This window comes from Antechinus flavipes, chromosome 6 (assembly GCF_016432865.1).
Source record: "Antechinus flavipes isolate AdamAnt ecotype Samford, QLD, Australia chromosome 6, AdamAnt_v2, whole genome shotgun sequence".
In the NCBI taxonomy this organism is placed as follows: Eukaryota; Metazoa; Chordata; class Mammalia; order Dasyuromorphia; family Dasyuridae; genus Antechinus; species Antechinus flavipes.
In genome coordinates this window covers 206,748,769-206,766,313 of record NC_067403.1, presented here as the reverse complement: position 1 = coordinate 206,766,313, position 17,545 = coordinate 206,748,769, and the positions used below count along the sequence as shown (strand labels likewise).

The 17,545-nt window shown below is 37.8% G+C and overlaps 1 protein-coding gene across 14 annotated transcripts in view; it reads right to left on the bottom strand.

Moving 5' to 3' along the window:
- Positions 1-17,545, bottom strand: part of SOX6 (SRY-box transcription factor 6) — a 538,119-nt gene that overhangs the window by 131,293 nt on the left and 389,281 nt on the right. For 9 of the 14 annotated variants that reach the window (XM_051967575.1, XM_051967573.1, XM_051967571.1 and 6 more), the window contains one exon: positions 3,326-3,449. In XM_051967575.1, coding sequence (XP_051823535.1) covers positions 3,326-3,449 — 124 coding nt within the window. The remainder of the gene's footprint in view (positions 1-3,325; positions 3,450-17,545) is intronic. The other 5 variants (XM_051967572.1, XM_051967577.1, XM_051967582.1 and 2 more) reach the window with 1 other exon arrangement.

The following is a 17,545-nucleotide window of genomic DNA, read 5'->3' as shown; positions in this document are numbered from 1 at the left end:
GGGATGCTTAGGCTTATTGGGGACATGATATTGATTTCATGAAGAATCTGAAAGACTGTTACATGAGAAAGAGCCTCTTCTATTTGGCCTTGGAGGGCAAAACCAAGAATCACCTTTAGAGGTTTCCAAGGGGTAAATTTAGGATTAATGTAAAGAAAAATGTCTTAACATAACAATTTGAGCTCTCCAAGAGTGTGATGGGTTGCCCTTTTTTAATCCTCAATCTATTATTCTATGATCCTATGTAATTTCTTGTACTTGTGTCCTATACTCTATTCGTGTGCCATGTACCTTCATACTACTCCTTGCTACCTGATTGAAGAAATAAATCCTTTAAAAATATTATAGCTAAAGCCAAAGAAATCAATTCTCTGAAGATTTCCAAAATGGTCTTACTATATTCCCATTAGTCTACCACAGTTAGACAAGTTTCCCACACTGAACATGTAACCTTGTGTTTTACGGCTAGCTGTTTTTATTTTCTTTCCTTACATGAAGCTGTGAGTTCCAAAAAGGGAACAGCCTAAGTATAGTATTTGGCAAATAGTAGGTACTTTATAAATATTCTTTGTATTATACTGTTTTGTTGTATTACATTGCATTGCATTGCATTATAGCTAACTATATAGCATTGTACTATAATGATATATGAGTCTCCATCCCATTCAGATTAATGTTTAAATGATAGAAAAACCAGAGTATTTGGAAGGAAGTTCCCATGGATCCCTTTCTTTCCACTTCAGAAAGAACAAATGTCCAAGTTATACATTACTCTGATATAGCCCTTTTTCATTGGGGAAAAAAAAGATAATGATTTCTACAGCTATGGCTAAAAGATGATCCCCCAACCCTTGGATCCCATAAGCTGGAAGAAGCACAAAATGAGGTTTTCTCTAAGAGACAGCCATTTATATCTCAATGAAAAAGGCTAATGAAGCTTTTGATGACACTTACTGCAGGGAGTTTAAGGGGAAATTTAAATGAATGTCTGTTTTGTGGTTTCTAAAATATTATTTCTTAATGATTTAGTTTCCATTTCACATGCATTTCAAGAGACTTGCAAAAAGATCTCTTTTGATCCCTTCCTCATATTAGAATCTTTTTCTTCAGTCCACTCTTCTAAGAAATAATTCCCTCCTTCTGCCATTGACCTTCTGCATGCCTACATATAAAAGATGTTGCTGTCCTTTTTTATATTTTTATGCCTAAATTTTACATAGCATAATTTGTATGCTTTCTCTACAAATCAGAATTACAATGTATCATAAAGAAGTATTCAGAGTACTGATGTCTTTATCAATATGTATTTTGCCAATTTAAAGATCTACAATGAGTGATATGACTGCTATTTCTTTTGACAAATTGAAACCAATTATCTGTTAAAAGGTAGTCTTTTGTGAGCCATTTTTTATTTATTTTATTTTATTTAACAACAATGACAAAAAATCTAGACTAACTTTTTTGATGTTTCAACCTAAGTGTCCCTTCCCAGCTTAAAAGTTATTAGTCCTGGGATAAGCATAAGGGTGATAACTCAGACCCAGATCATTTTACCCATAGGCAAGGTCATGATTAATGATTGGTTCAATCCTAACATTAAAAAGTATCTTCTCCACTTGTCAAAAGAGAATTTAGGGCACATTTTCACTGAATTTTATTCTCACCAGAAGAATATATATGTCATTCTTATGACTGGCACCCATTCAATGGGGAGATAGGTCAGAAAATCAAAGGATACCCATCTTATTTTCTTCTATTCCCCAGGATTTATCAGGCCACAGGACTCTGACTCATTCCCAGCCTGAATTTCATTCAAGCCAGAAACCTAAGAATGAACTTTGGAAGATTATTTTCAATCTTCTGAGATGACAAGTTCCTTTATTTTTCCATCTCTGTAATCTTTTGGGTTTTATCAAACATTCTATGCTTTCCCTCAAAGGCAAGATTTCTCTACTAAATGTAGAACAGTAATCAAAGACAATGAACCAACCCCCATCAACAGTTAAAGAGATAAAAATCCCCTGGGTTCCTTTGGCCGACTTTTTTTTAAAAAGCTACTTTGAAGTCTTTCGGAAGGAAGGAAGGAAAGAAGGAATGGAGGAAGGAAGGGAGGGAGGGAGAAAAAGAGGGAGGAAAAGAGGGAGAAAAGGAGAGAGGAAAGGAAGGAGAAAAGGAGGAAGGAAAGAGAGAAAAAGAGAGAAAAAGGGAAAGAAGGAAGGAAGGAACAAAGAAAGGAACGAAGTAAGAAAGATAAAACCTGATGTCTTTGCTTACTTTGTAAACTCCATGATTTAAGTCCAAAGAAACTGCTACACTCAGATTTGATGGGTAATATATGAAAAAAAAAATAACTTGACACAAAAAATTATTAATGAGCAGAACAAGGTCACTGCTTCTGGGCTGAGGTCACTTACAAAGAATGCACAAATGAAAATAAGGTTGACTTTTATTTACTTAACTATCTTCTTACGGTGGATTCCTTTGGCAACAGATCTTTAAACATTTAAAGCCCTGTTTACAAGGAGGCTCTGAAAGTAGCTTCAAACCATTATGGCCCTAATTGAATTCCCCAGGAGTCCAGTAAACTCAGAGGAATAAAGAAAGAAATCATAACATTTGCTAAATCATCTCAAAACATATTTTACTGCAAGGTTATGTGACCTGTTTCAAGACTTGGCAATGAATGAGGAGGAGCTCCTGGATGCTTTATTATTTAAAAAGGAGTCTAAATGTTACCTATTAGTGGCAAGCCAGTAAATTACACTAGTTTCTGGGTTTGTTTGTTTTTTGTTGTTGTTTTCATCAAAAAGAAGACAACAAGCAGGGAGGGATAACATCTTCTATTGCATGTGACCTTTCTCTTCTCGGATATCAAAGCTCTCAGAAAAAGAAGGATATTCTGTTATAGGCAATTACTGGCTATAGAGATAAGGGGCATACCTGAAGACATCTACTAGTTTTCCTCCCAAATGGCATACCACCGTGTTTCACATGAAAGTCCCAAAGATTTTTACCAGAGGACAATACTAAAAATAGGACGACTGGGAAGCCAAGTTTTATTTTTTGAGTAAAACAGATGGTTTTCCATGCCCAATTTGCCCAGCATTTCCTTATAGTCTTAACATAACTTGCAGCTAAACTTTTGAGTATCCTATTCATTTTCACCCATCTCTTATAAACAAATGCTTCAATGTAGTCTGAACTTCCCAAGCAAAAAAACAAAACAAAACAAACAAACAACAAAAACAACAACAACAACAACAAAACCAAACAACTGGGTTCTTCTAATAGCATTTCGGAAGTAGCTGCAGACCCCTCTGCTTACCTGGTTTGTACGGTATTCCAGAGGGGAAGAGGAATCCCTGTTGGGCAGCAGCAGCTGCTGCCAGTGTCCGCTGGTCGTGTGGAAAAATTGGGATCATGAGCGGAGGCATGTGACCCTGAACCTGCTAAACAGAAGAGAGCCTATGATCAGACATAGTGCAAATATGTCTTGACAGGTATTTATTTTCCATTGCTTATAGAGATCCATGTGCTCCCATAACCACCTCTTCCCTTGCCCCTATTCAAAATTGTTCCTAAACCCAGGCCAAAGACATAACATTTTATCCAAATCACCAAACCTAGAATCTCAAGACTGACAGAGCAACAGGGATTCTAGAAATCACCTAAGTCCAGGGTTTTTGCATCTTGAAGCCATAAACTTTTTATTAAAATTTGAATAATTATTTCACTGAAATTGTTTTCTTTGTAATTCTCTATTTTCATTTTATGCATTTAAAAACATTATTCAGAGAAGGATTGCACAATGTTAATGAGATCTATGAGACATAGACAAAAAGGTTAAGAGCACCTCATCTAATCCAGTACTCTGATCTTATACATGAGAATACAGAAGACTCAAGAATAGAACGTATTATTATTCTTTTCCTTCCTGTTTTAGGCAGTTAACTATTTTTGGAGACTCATTTTCTCCTTATTAATTAAGGGTCCCATTTTTCCACCCCCAAGGTGAGCATCCTGTTTTAAGTTATTAACTACAAAAAGTCACCTTACTGGCTTCCCTGCCTCATCCTATCATTCCCAGAGCTAAATACATCATTTTTCTAACATAGTTCTGACTACTTTCTCCCTCTCCTCCTAGATTCTAAATTTCACAAGGTTAAGAGCCACATGCCATTTGAACCTTGCATTCTCGACCCTCCCCCCAAAAGCCTGTGAGAGTACTCAGCACACAGCTGTTAATCGATAAATATTTGTTAGACTGGAATTTGTTGAGAGTTTACTGTATGGCTTTTGGAAGGAAGAAGGGAAAAGGCCAAGCAGGTTATTTCAAATCAAGGCAATAAGCAATGCACCTGGCATGTTCTAGGCGCTATGCTAAGTGATCAGGATATGAAGAAAAGGCAAATAAATAAATGAATAGATAGGAAGGATAACTACATAATAAATAGTTAAAGATAGATAAATAAATGCTAGACAGATAAAATATAGATCAATAAATACATGATAGTCTGATAAAAAATAAATACAAGATAGACATAAATATTTACATATAAGTAGAGCTAAAAGATAAATGCATGCTAGATAAATAAAGATAGATAAATAAATACAAAATAGATAAAAGACAAATACATGAAAGATAGATTAAAAATAAATATAAGATAGACAAATAAATGTATAAATATAAGGTAGAGCTAAAAGATAAATGCATGGATAAAGATAGATAAATAAATACAAAATAGATAAAAGACATCCATAAAAGATTAAAAAAATAAATACAAGATAGATGAATAAATACTAAATAGATAGAAAGAACATTAAGACAAAATCTAGCGGTTTCTCTTTCCCATATTCAGGTGTCTTTCTGTCTTGAAATGTGGGGTTAGTGTTTAGGTTGAGAAATAATGTTCAGCTGTTATATACTCAAAAGGTAGTATCGCTCCACCTCAGGTAGCTCACTCTACAGCCTTACAGCAATACGTTTAGCAGGCTTCCTAGAAATCCCTACCCCCTTCTCCCCGCCTCCATACCATGCTTCAGATTTAAGACCACCACATCTTGGCTCCCAATTAGACTAATATTCTTTGCTATACACACCTCGGTGTAACATATAAATTGCTTGTCTGTCTAAGCAGTTTTACAGCCCTGTGTACGATCGTGTAGCTCAGTAATTATGGAGTTGTATTCAGAGAGCATTTCCGAATAAATCCTACTATATCAAATTTCATTTGACCTTAATAAATGTATCAAAGAGCACAAAAATGCAAAAGGAGAAAATTCTTCACCTTCTATCAGCATTTGTATGCTATATATAAAAAATGAGGGCTGGGATGGATGAAAGCCTGCCTCCTACAATATCTCTGCCTTTTTCCAACTTCTCTCTCTCTCTCTCTTGCTTACAGTAGAATCCTTTGGCAAACATCTCTTGCTCTGATGCTAGATAGCATTACGGGGTAGTTTCTATTCTAGCCTTCAACACTGCGATATCAGAGAGCCAGTTTTTAATCTACTTTGATTAAAGGAAAGTAAACATTTAAAGGAACACATATCAAAACTAGGAAGTATTAAAAAGAATTACCAAGTCAAATCAAAGAGCGTTTGCAGACTTCTTTCCTAGTATGAAAGGGAACCATTTACAGAGTTACCAAATGTCACAGTTGGAAGAGAGCTTCTAGTTTGACTCCTTGATTTTACAGATGAAGAAACTGAGGCCCTTAGAGGTTAAGTGGCTTACTGAAAGTCACCCAAGTCCCCAAGAAGGAACAGATCTGAGACTCAGATCCAGGTCTCTTGACTACAAGTCACCCCATATCCTATTAAAAAGCCAAACTAAACGGCAAACCTCCCCCCTTTTAATTCTTAAACCTTTTTTTTTTTGGTCAAATCCCATATGTTGACCTATGACATTGTTTAAATAGTGCCAAATTTCCTTGTCATCTCCCCACTCTTTCTACAATCACTGATGCAGTACAGAAATGCTACTGTGTGTGTCCATAAGGCTTAATTTACCAACAACTTTTCTCTGGGGAAGGCCCAAAGATGTAGGTTAATAAAGGTCAAGGGAAAAAATAAACACTTTACAGTATTTTTCTGAATTCATTTCTCAGGAAAATCAACTTCTAATAAAAAGGTCTTTGTGCAATTACTACCTTGCCAGTGGGGCGTGGAAGAAACTAGCTTTGGGCAGCTATTTCTTTCATTTTAGCTGAGGTAAGTAAGCCCTGGCTTTTGACTGTTAGGAGTACAGGCTTAACTTGGTTAAATTGGAGCTGATCCCCCAAGTGCCTGCTTCTGGCCTTTAACTCTTTGGAACAATGCTAGGGATGCTGCTGGTCACCTAAGAAGAAGGGGAGGAGGGAACAGGGAGGGGGAGAGGAGGGTAGAAACCCGGACGGCAATTCCAACATCATTAATTACCTATTAAACTTAGACTTTCCCTCAATTTCCTTATCTCTTTATAAGGGGGAGAGGGAAATCTAAATTATCTTTAAGGTTCCTTTCCAGGGCTAAAATTCTATGATTCTATAAAGCAAAAGTATGGGCATGTTTGAATGCTGCTTGATAAAAAGGTGGACCAGGTGAATACTTTGTTCTCTTCTGGAGAAGATGAAATCCCTGAAAGGTGGAGGAACTATAGAATCATTTCTGCATGGTCAAAGGCAATCAACCAGGACTTAAGATTTCTGTGCTACAGTATTCACATCATCATAGATTAAGAATTGGAAAGAATCTTGGAAGTTATCTCATTCCAACCCTTTATTTGACAGATGAGGAACTTGAGACCCAGAGAATGTAAAGCCTTTGCCCAAGATCACAAAGACACTAAGAGGCAGAGCCAGAATCTGAACCAAGCTGTCACTCACACTTTCTACTAAAGCAAGGTGCTTTGCTAAAATATGAGAGCCAGGGAGAGGTATGGAAATCATGGTGTAAGAGAATTGATGAAATCACAGAAAATTTCTACTCAAGGATGGGTAGAAGACTTGGGTGAAGAGGGAAGATCACTTTCTTCTAAGATTTGAAAGACTATCATGTAGAAAAAGAAAGAATGTTGATTTTTGAGCCACAAAAGTCCAAATTCAAATCCTAGCTTGGCAAATAACTTTCTCCTCTGACTTCAGTCTTTTCATCCATAAAATCATAATCCTGGATTCCCAGGCAGCCAGATGGTGCAGGAGAGGCACATCAGGCCAGGAGTCGGGAGGCCTGGCTTCAAATCTGGCCTCAGTTTTCTTATCTGTAAAATGAACTGGAGAAAGACATGGTGAACCACACCTCTCTCTGCCAAGAAAAACCCAAATTGGGTCATAAAGTGTTGGATACGACTAAACTACAAAAGTTCTTTCCAACTTTAATGGTCTGTGAGTTTGGGCTTATTTTAAGTATCTCTAAAAGACAGAACTTGAAGCAAGAAAGGACAGTGACAAACTGTCAGACCTGGGATTTTAACAAGGAATCTTCCTTTTTTGTCCAATAACAGGCCTATTTCTAGGACCACCCAAAACTTGGACTTCCTTGTGTGGTTGGAAACTCCTCCACCTTGGTACTGTGCAAGCAGAGGCCAGATGAGGATCAATCCAAGATGCAGGGGAAACAATTGCTACAGTGGCTGAGAGGTTGGATCACTTTCATAAATCCTCCCACCTCGGATTTTGGTGATTCAGACACCATATCTATATGAACATCACGTGGCCAATGATCCCATGATTATTAGGGACTCTCTGTAGAGCTCTCTAGTAGTCTTACCTTGCCATGTCCTATCAGGAATCCCAGTCATGTCCCTGAGGTTAAATTTCCCTATAAAACAACTTATGGCCCATGATTTTGCTGCTACCTTCCTTTGGGTCAGCCCACCATGTCACTCCCTCACCCCATGCCATGTGGCATCTCCCCTAACTCCACTATGCTTCCCAACCCGCTTCTCCTCCTTACAACTAAATCTTTTAGAGTGTCAGTCTCTTTCAGGATTTAGCCCGCCAGCTAAGGGTTTGTCCCAACCTCATGGAGTGTTCCTTTTCTACTGGTAAATGATCATTTCTATTGGAACATGTCTCTCTCACTCTATTTCATGTTACCATTCCCAGTGTCTATTGTATCCCTTCATTTTGTCTGTACCCTCTTTTGCCAAAGAGAACGGCCATTGTGAATTCTTCACATGGCCGAACCCCAACTTTTGGTTCCTGTCATCATTTGGCAACAAACCCCACACCATAGATCACACCAGCAGTATATCAATGTGTCCCTTAGGAGTCAAGTGAAACCACTTTCTGCCACAAAATCTTAAGGAGGAATAAGATGTTGCACAAACGGTTACAACATCTATGATCCTATGTCAGAAAACAATAAATTTTACCCTCCCAAACAATAAAGGAAGAAAGAGAAAAAAACATAGATCATTAATCACAGAATAATCAGCTGATCTTCTACCATACTGGTAAAGAAACAAAGTTACTTATAATATGTTAAACTAAGAGCTGGGGTTACTATCAATTGAATTCATTAATTTTTTTTCAATTCAATTAAACAAACATCTATTGAGTGTTAACTGAATATCAGGCTTTGTGTCAAGTCATACTAGTTCCTGGTCTAATGCTTTTTCCCATCATACCATATTCTCTTCCAATATGCATTAGCGGAGAAAAGATGAACAGATTATTTCATTTAGTTCACTAATTATAAATCAAAACCACAGAGTGAAGGAAGGAAAAGAAGTAGGTCAATCATGTCAGAAAGTGTCAAGAATGCAGGGAAGATATCCTATAAACAAAGAACCAGACTGTGTATAAGGGGATCCTTGTTGAAGAAGTCATCCAAAGTAGTAAACAAGAATCACATTGGATGGAGAAGTATGAAGAGAGTTCCCACACAAAAGTACCAAAATACGGGGCTCTAGAATTGAAATAGTATGACTTAATATCAAATGTTCATTCTAATAGAGCTTTGCGATTTTCTTCTATTGATTACCAGGTTATGGCCTTAAAGAATTTGAGTCAGAAGGAGTAGCAGAAATCACCTAACTCCGTCTTCTGACCTCTTTTTTTCTTTTCTTTTCTAAGCAGGTGAAGAAAGAAGCCCAGAGGGCAAATGATTTGCCTAATGACATTCAACCAGTCAGTGTCTGGGGCAAATCCTGAGCTCCATATCCTCCCATCACATCACCCAGCCTCATCACTTGTTCTTTCCTCCAATAATTTTTTCTAGTTTGTTTCTTGTAGTTGATCTACTAACCGTGGTCATTCAACCCAAATGCAAAATGCGCTCCAAAGTTATTCTAAGTAAGATACAGACTGCAAAGCTTTAAAAATACCCTCTGTCAAGGACAAAGAAGAATGCTCTCGGCCAGTAGAAGACTGAGTGGAGAAGCAGAAGAGCAAGGCTGCTCTTTGAGAGCTCTTTTCAGAATGCTAAGGAAGCACAGTTCAATCCTAGGCTAACAGTGATCAGAAAACAGAACTGAGCTGTCACATGCAAATGCAAATAGTTTTCTTATTATGGGCAAACAAAAACCTGTGGAAACAGCTCCCCCTCCCCCAAAACATTTGATGACTATTACTGCTTGGGAAGAACACGTCCTTCCTTCTGGGGATTTAGGATCTTTTTAAGTGGATGAAGAAGGGTTAGACTTGTGTTGAGGAGGAACCAAGTCCAAATCTTGGACAAATCGTTTAATTCATTTGTAAAATCGGAATACTATTACTACTAATAATAATGCCAACTTCAGAAGGATGAATTGAGATAACATATACAGATGTTAAAGCACATTATAAATGTATTCTGCTTCTGCTGTTATTAAAAGTACATCAGTGTATTTCAAAACCATCAACAATAAAGGTTTTTCATTAATTAAAGTGGAAACCAAAAAGACGAATTGATGATATTCAGGGAATGTTGAGCAGACTGGAAAGGATGGTAAAGGAGAAGAACCTGGATATGTTTAGTGTGTAAGTTTGAGTTGCGTGGGTGTGGGGGAGTGAGGAGGCTAACAATATGTCCAAGGATACCAAAAGCCACCATGTAGAAAGAGCTTAGAAGAAAAAAGCAGGAGCAGTAGCAGACAGTAGCATTTTGATGTCAGGTGTAAGAAGGTATAAAGACCTGGGTTCGAATCCACTCACCTAACTATGTGTTCCAAGGTAAATGTGAGAGTCATATAGGAAACACCAGAGAAATATTTTGCTTTCCTTAAGACATTATATAAATGTCAGTTATTGTATGTGAGTCTGTCCCAGTAAAGTATACGTTCTTTGAGGTCAGGGACTTTTTTTCATTTCTGTCTTTGTGCTTAGCAAGTGTCTGGGTCAAAGTAGGTCTTTAAAAAATGCTTTTCAATTGATTTATTGTTTAAAAAGGGTTGATGTGTAATAGGTAGAACTTACAAGGAGTTTGGCACATGGGAAAAGCTTTGTAATCATCAGAGCTGTGCAGTGATGGGATAAACTGTTGCCTCGTGTGATTATGAACTACCCATTCTAGGATGTATTCAAGTAAGACTTTGTGACCACCTCTGTTTGAAATGGTATAAAGGGGATTCCTGCATGCAGGAATAGGTTAGGCTAAATAACTCTAAAATTCCTTCTAACTCTGAGATTCTATGATTCTAAGCATGTCTCATTTTGGCATGCTTTCAAAGGGATGATAATGGCTTAGAATCTAGCAGTGTGTTACAGACCAGAAAACATTTCCAAATGCATGACTGTTTAGGAAGCCTACCCACCTGGCCAAGTAGGAGATTCTCAGTTAAAATAACAGAAAAGTTCCCTCTGTGATCATCTCTATTTTGCTTTCTGAGGAAGGCTTGGATTGGCATTGGGGTTATGGAAGACAAATTTGGGAGAATGGAAACAGTGAAAAAATTTGATAGGGTTAGACTAGGGAAGCAAGTAGAAAGCTCTTCTGCATGCAAGTGGGTCACGAGAGCTTAATATGAATATAAAACACCTCCTCCTACCTGTACAAGGCAGGGATTCCAGGTCACCTCATTCAGCTTGCAGCTGAAGGCAACAGCCAGATTGCCTCAGCTGTGATCCTTAGGGCAGAGAAACAGAAAAAAAAAGTCCCCCCACTACAAGGAAGAAAGCCTGAGCCCCATGCCTAGCCTTCCTCTGGCTTCTTTCTCTAATCCTTCCTTTCATCTTCCTTCCAGGATTCTCTCTTCCTCAAATCACCCCAGCTTTACATTTGCAGACTTGTCAAGGGAGTCAGATACACGGGAAGCAGCTATCCCCCAAAGATGGAAAATTAATATTTTACTGAAGAAAGAAAAAAAAAGTTAGGATTCCAGATTCCATTGAAGCCACAGATCTTCATATGGCATGCTAGGAAAAGTTCTTGAAATTCTTTATTCTTATGAACGAAGATTTTTCTGGCCCAATTTTGAAGACGCTTTAAGCATCTGTATAAGTGAAAACAATTCAGGTCCTGCAAACATCCAAGACTAGGATCACCACAAATTATTTTTAAAGAAATGAAATCTTTATCTCTGGAGAACACCTGGGTTCACAGGATAATAGGATCATTGATTAGGAGCAAAGGGAGAATTTAGAGACTATTTAGTCCAATTTCTTCATTTTACAGATAAGATACTTGCTCAGTGACACAGTTAGCAAAAATTGAAATCTGCTTCCAAATCCAGCACTCTTTCCAATATATCTTTTCTGTCTCATACTTACTAGCTGTGTGACTCTAGGCAAGTCACTTAACCTGAGGCTCAGTTCCCTGAACTTTAAAATGAGGATTATATCTAGCACTTAGTTTTTAAGATTTTCAGATCAGATCATAGAAATTGTAAATAATTTTACTAAAGAGAATGATAATTATGAGAGACCATATCAAAACCTAAAAGATATAGCAACAGCAATAACCAGAGGAAAATGTTTATTTCTAAATGCTTATGTCAATAAAATAGACAGAGAAGACTAAGAGACGGTGTGTCAGTCACCTCACATATAGACATCTATCGTCATTGTTGTTGTGACTATTCTAAAAATGTGAAAGAAAACTGTAACCTTGGGTTGGCCAGTGGGCACGGGCCCTCCCCGGATGCCCAGAACAGCATGGAGGCTAAAATGCCAGCCACGGTTCTGTGTCAGGGAGACTTAATCGGTGCCCAGTGAAAGCTATATAATGGATGCCCCAAAGCACAACTGTCCATTAATGCAAAACTTGCCAAGTCCCTGGCTGAAAGCTTTGTCCTTTTACACATTCTTCATCAAATCGGCGACATGCCCAGAAATTTTAATTGCCAGGATGTTCCTCAGGTCTCTCGGAAAATCAAGACAGCAGCAGATGCCGGTGAAACACTCCGACTCCGTCTCTTCCCATTCGTCAGAACCAGCGGCATTGTTGCCGCGACACTCTCGCCTTTTGTCTCCTCGGTGCTAAGTTGTTGATGGTGCCACTTTGTGCCATCTGCCCCAGAGCTTCATTAAAGATACATGAATGGGCTAACCGGCCTGATATCTTGTAAGGAACAGGTGCTATTGTTTGTCCCTGAAGACTCGCACTAAAGATCTGACTCAGAATACTTGAGAATAGAGCATCTGTAGCAGTCAGCCAGAGAGCAACTTGGCAGAGACCCTGCTCTGCCACTAATATGCAAACAGAGGGACACTCAGGGGGGCTCATTTTCTCTTTCATGAAGATTATTTAACTTTTGTACCGATGGGCGATAAGTATTTGTATTGGAAATCATGGGCGTGTGAATATCCACGTCTGAACTGGAGAGATCCTAAGTGAGGAGAATTTGGGGGGGGGGAGCAGGGGATGAAAAGAAATTGCTTTTTCCTTACACTTCGGAGTTTTAGGATGCTCCAAACCACTGCAAAGACTGTTTCCATTGTGAGGGGGAAAAATAAGGGAAGAAAAAAATACCAAGCCAATCCCCTCGATAATTCTCTTATTTATTACAAAGAATAGTCCTGAGCTATTTGCATAAGATGCTGCTCAGGAAGGAAGCACAGCTTAGGATCAAACAGAAGCAATGGAAAATGTCGCAGGAAAAGATCCAAAGATCCTTCCGTCTTCCCATGTGAGCAGCAAAAGAGATTCCTCAGACCATGGGAAGTCAGGCACATAGACACAGATACACACACATACACAAAATTGCAAACAGGATAAAATAAGAAGCAAAAAAGCAACGGATTGGAGAGGAAGGTTTACAAAACGAATCTTCTGGGCAGATAAGGGTGTAACAGAAATTCCTTTTGGTTTCAACTATTTTCGACAAAAAAATCTTTAGAAAACAAATATGGCCATTTCCCCCCCTGAGTCAGCAGGCTGTAGCGAGCACCATCCATACTTTATTTGGTGCTGCTTAGTATATATCACACAAATTGGCCCTTAGTTACCTTCTGCCCTGTGTTGTTCACTAACACATGCCTACAAAAAGATATTTAGCTCCTCCCCTCCCAGACCAGGAATTTTTTTTTTTTTACTTCTTGGACACTGGTCCACTGGTTGTTCCTCCTACAGGAAATCCCATTTCTAGCCTCCATGCTTTTGCTTAGGATGTTTCCTTTACCTGGAATGTTCTTTATTTTATTTTATTTTATTTTCAATTTATGGAAATAATTAATTTGCTTACCTTCTAAAAAATGGAGGGGAAAGAGGAGGTAGGAGCATAGGGTATATAAATCTTAGTACTGAAGGTTCAGTACTAATCAGATCACATCTAGAGTAACTGCACTAAGTTCTGGGAACCACTTTTTAGGTTGGACATTGATAAATGTCAGATAATTCAGAAAAGATTGGACAGGATGGTAAAAGGCCTTAAGATCAAAACAAATAAAAAAATAGAAGGACTTGAGGATAGTAGCCTAGAGAAAAACAAAAGAGTATGCAGTGAGGTAAAAAAGTATTTGACATCATTTCATATAGAATAGGTTTTAGATTTGTTCAGCCTGGCCCCAGAGAGTAGAATGAAAAGCAAGGGCTAGAAATATTAACAGGAAAATTCAGATGGTTGTGATGAAAGAAGAATTAGAGAAAAACAATAGAGCAAAATTATTTCAGCCTCTTGAGGCCTTTGTCCTACAAGAAAGAGGTCCCCCAAGCACATACTGAAGTCATTTAAGAGTCCTTAAAAGACACAAGAAAAATAGCTGTCCGATAACCCCGACTATAAGCATAAGACATAGCATAAAACAGGGAGATGTATACTCAATAAAGGTATTTTATCACTGTACCAGTTCCAGCACAGAACTCAGATTGAAGAATGATTCTCTGTTTGCAGAAAACATTGCATCAAACTCCAGAACATTACAGATTCTCCGGAAAGAGATCTATAACTACTCAAAAGATTTTCAACTATGCATCAGTACAGGAGGTAAAACTAAATGGATGAGGAATATTTATTGATCAGATCATGACATTTAATTTGGATGGACCTAGAGATCATACATACATATGTGCAAAAAAGACATATATATTACATATGTACATACACATATGTGATAGAGATTTGAACATAAGAACTCAAAGTTTTATCAAAGAAAGAGACTAATTTAGATTTTTCTGAAAATTGCATAAATCTTTTAGTGACACAAGAGTTTCCTTTGGAAATAAAAGTCATTTTAATACTGATATTTTATTGATATTGTTGCATGGCAAGAAAATATGGAATACAATAACCTGAAGAATTAAGAGTTACATGGTAAATATGAACAAGCTGCAACCTATAACTCATAAGGAAAACTGAAAAACAGAAGTAAATAATGTCATTGGGGAAAATGAATGATAGAAAAAAAAATGAGCTGATGATGTAGTGAGAATGAGGGATAACAGGTAGATCAAGTGCTCCACTATTGCCCTTGCCATGTGAGGAGAAGTCCACAAAGACAACTCTGTATATATCCATACTGCATATATAATTATAATTGGGTTATGTTTGTACTAAATTATATATATATATATATATATATATATATATATATATATATGGTAATTCCTTCCCTCCCAATGAGAATATAAACTTCTTGAGGGCAGGATATAGCATTCAGCAGTATTGAATTGCTGAATTGAATTGAATTCAAATCTGATAAATTAGAATTAATCCATGCTTACTGTATTTAACAAAATTCCAAAGAACAAATCCTTCAGCTTACTAATGAGAATATCATCTCAATTGTGAGTAATCAAGCCTTCTCAGATGGGAACAAAACAGGGATTTCAAGAAGAATAATTCCTAGGAACCAAAGCTCTGGAAAGTTCCAAGAATATATAATGAAATCCTTAGAGTCACAGGGTTTATGTGCACTTCACTCACACACACACACACACACACACACACACACACACACACACACACTCACACTGTGTAATTGTGTAATTCTATAGGAAAGAAACCCCTCATGATTTTTCTTGTAGGATATCATAACCTTGCCCCTGACTCCTACTCCCAAATCCTATTGTCAAAAACTGGAGTTAAATAGACTGGACACATAGCAAACTGATGTTTAAAAAGTCCCCCTCTCCTTTTATTTTTTAAACACTGTTAACCTCCATCTATGAAGGAGAGAGGAGAGGAATTCTTCAGGGACTTATAAAGTCCTGTTACTTCTCCTTTCCAAACCCCCTGTGAGGAAGCAGACACATGGTTGCCTAGGATTCTGAGCACAGGCTATATCCATTTGAAAGAACACTCTCTTTAAAATCTCATCAGAACTTTCATCACTTTGTTTTTGTAGTGTTAAAAAAGAGAGCGTCCATTCTCCTTGAAGCTTCCCTTCTTTTTGATAATTTGGACAATTAAACAAACTGCTTAATCAAAAGTCCAAAACATTTCCCACAGAAATAGAAGATTAGATCATAGGCGTCAACTCCTCTGGCCCCCACAGCCCTGGTCCCTGATCCTCAGCTCCTTATCACCAAGGGTAGGTAGGACAAGCAAATAGAGTAACTGGACTCTATCTGCTGGCTTCACCTTTAGAAAAGACATTTCAAATCCTCCTCACAGCCTAGCACTTTCCAACCTCCTTCTCCAGTTACACAGGAGAGAAATGATCTTTGAAAGTAAGATCATAATGGCTCCATGTATCAGGTCAACAACACATGTTTTTTAAATCTTCTTTGGGTATATTCAGAGAGATGTTAATAGCTCCAAAAGAGCTGGTCTTGTCCTTCGTGTTAATAATACCTCTTTTAAAATTCCCCTCATGCCAGATGAGCTTACTCGAGCTGCATCTTTTCAAAGTAGGCCGACATATCCATGATTCACCAGAGCATCAGCAGTCAAGCGCCATCATGCTCCCCCCCCACCCTTTTGCTTCAGAGAGAGCTGTTTAAATACTTCATTTTCAAAAGAATGTATAAAGGGCTTTCTCCTCATTATTTGAACATTTCCATTGTGTCCATTTGATGCTCCAGGAAGAAAGCAAACATTACTCTCAAGGTTGCATTGCTGGGGCCTATTGTCTTGTGGTATTGCGGGGTAGGGATAGGGATGGGGGAGAGAGAACTTGTTTATACCCTCCTTCACTCACCAATTTCATCCACAGTGAAAAAAGCACCAACTCTGGAGCACAAAACCTGGGTTCAAATTCCTCCTCTTTTGTTGCTGTCTCCATGATTTTAGGCAAATTATTTGGCCTTTTCAGCCCACTTCCATAAAATAAGGGGATGGGACTACATTGGCCATTGAGATCCCTTCCAGCTCTATAATGCAATGAAAACAAGGATCTAGTAGAATGTAAATAGACCTCCCCAAGATCCTTAAGGATGAGATCAATTTAATTTTATCTTGTTAGGTACATCTAACAGTACCCTCCATAAAATATGTTTTGAACTGGAAAGGACCTTGAGAGTTCATCTACTCCAACCCACTCTTTTTTACAGATTACAAAATTAGGGCCTATCAATTAAGTGACTGAACTGGATTGGATTAGATTGTCTCAAAGTGAGTGCTTTCTCTGTGACCCAATACAGTCCTCCCCAACAAACTAACTTCAAAGACTTGGATAAAACAGAAGACTAGTTACTAATCTTAGTGATCTAAAATTTTCTGATCTTCCCTTTCCCAGAAGAGACAAGCTATATGTTAGGTGTTCCACTCTATGCCCATAGGACCTCTTATACTACTGCCACATAAATTCTCTCAGACAAAAGCCTTAAGTATTAGTACTCATCCCTTTCTCCTGTATTTATCAGGCTGCGTTATGATTTCCAAGCTGGCTTCCCATATCCAAATGGCTAGCATATGTTTGAATGGGGTCAGCAGGTTATCCCATAGGAATAAGGAAGGCTCATGTTGATGAGGAATAGAATCAAAGAAAAATAAGTTCTTGGGGGTATTGTCCTATTGTCTGTACCCCAGCCACATGGCATGAGAACCTAGGAAGACAGAACTCAGATTACTTTATAAAGTTAAAAAGGATGATAAATGGTAATTAAATATGTTTAAATTATCTTACTATGTTTTAAGAAACTCTCACTAGGAGGGAAGTAGAACATCCTGGCTATAAAGAAATTAATAAAACATGTTATGCAAAAGTGAAATTTATGGTTCATTTGGAATTAGATATGTACCACCTTTTCAATCCATACAAAT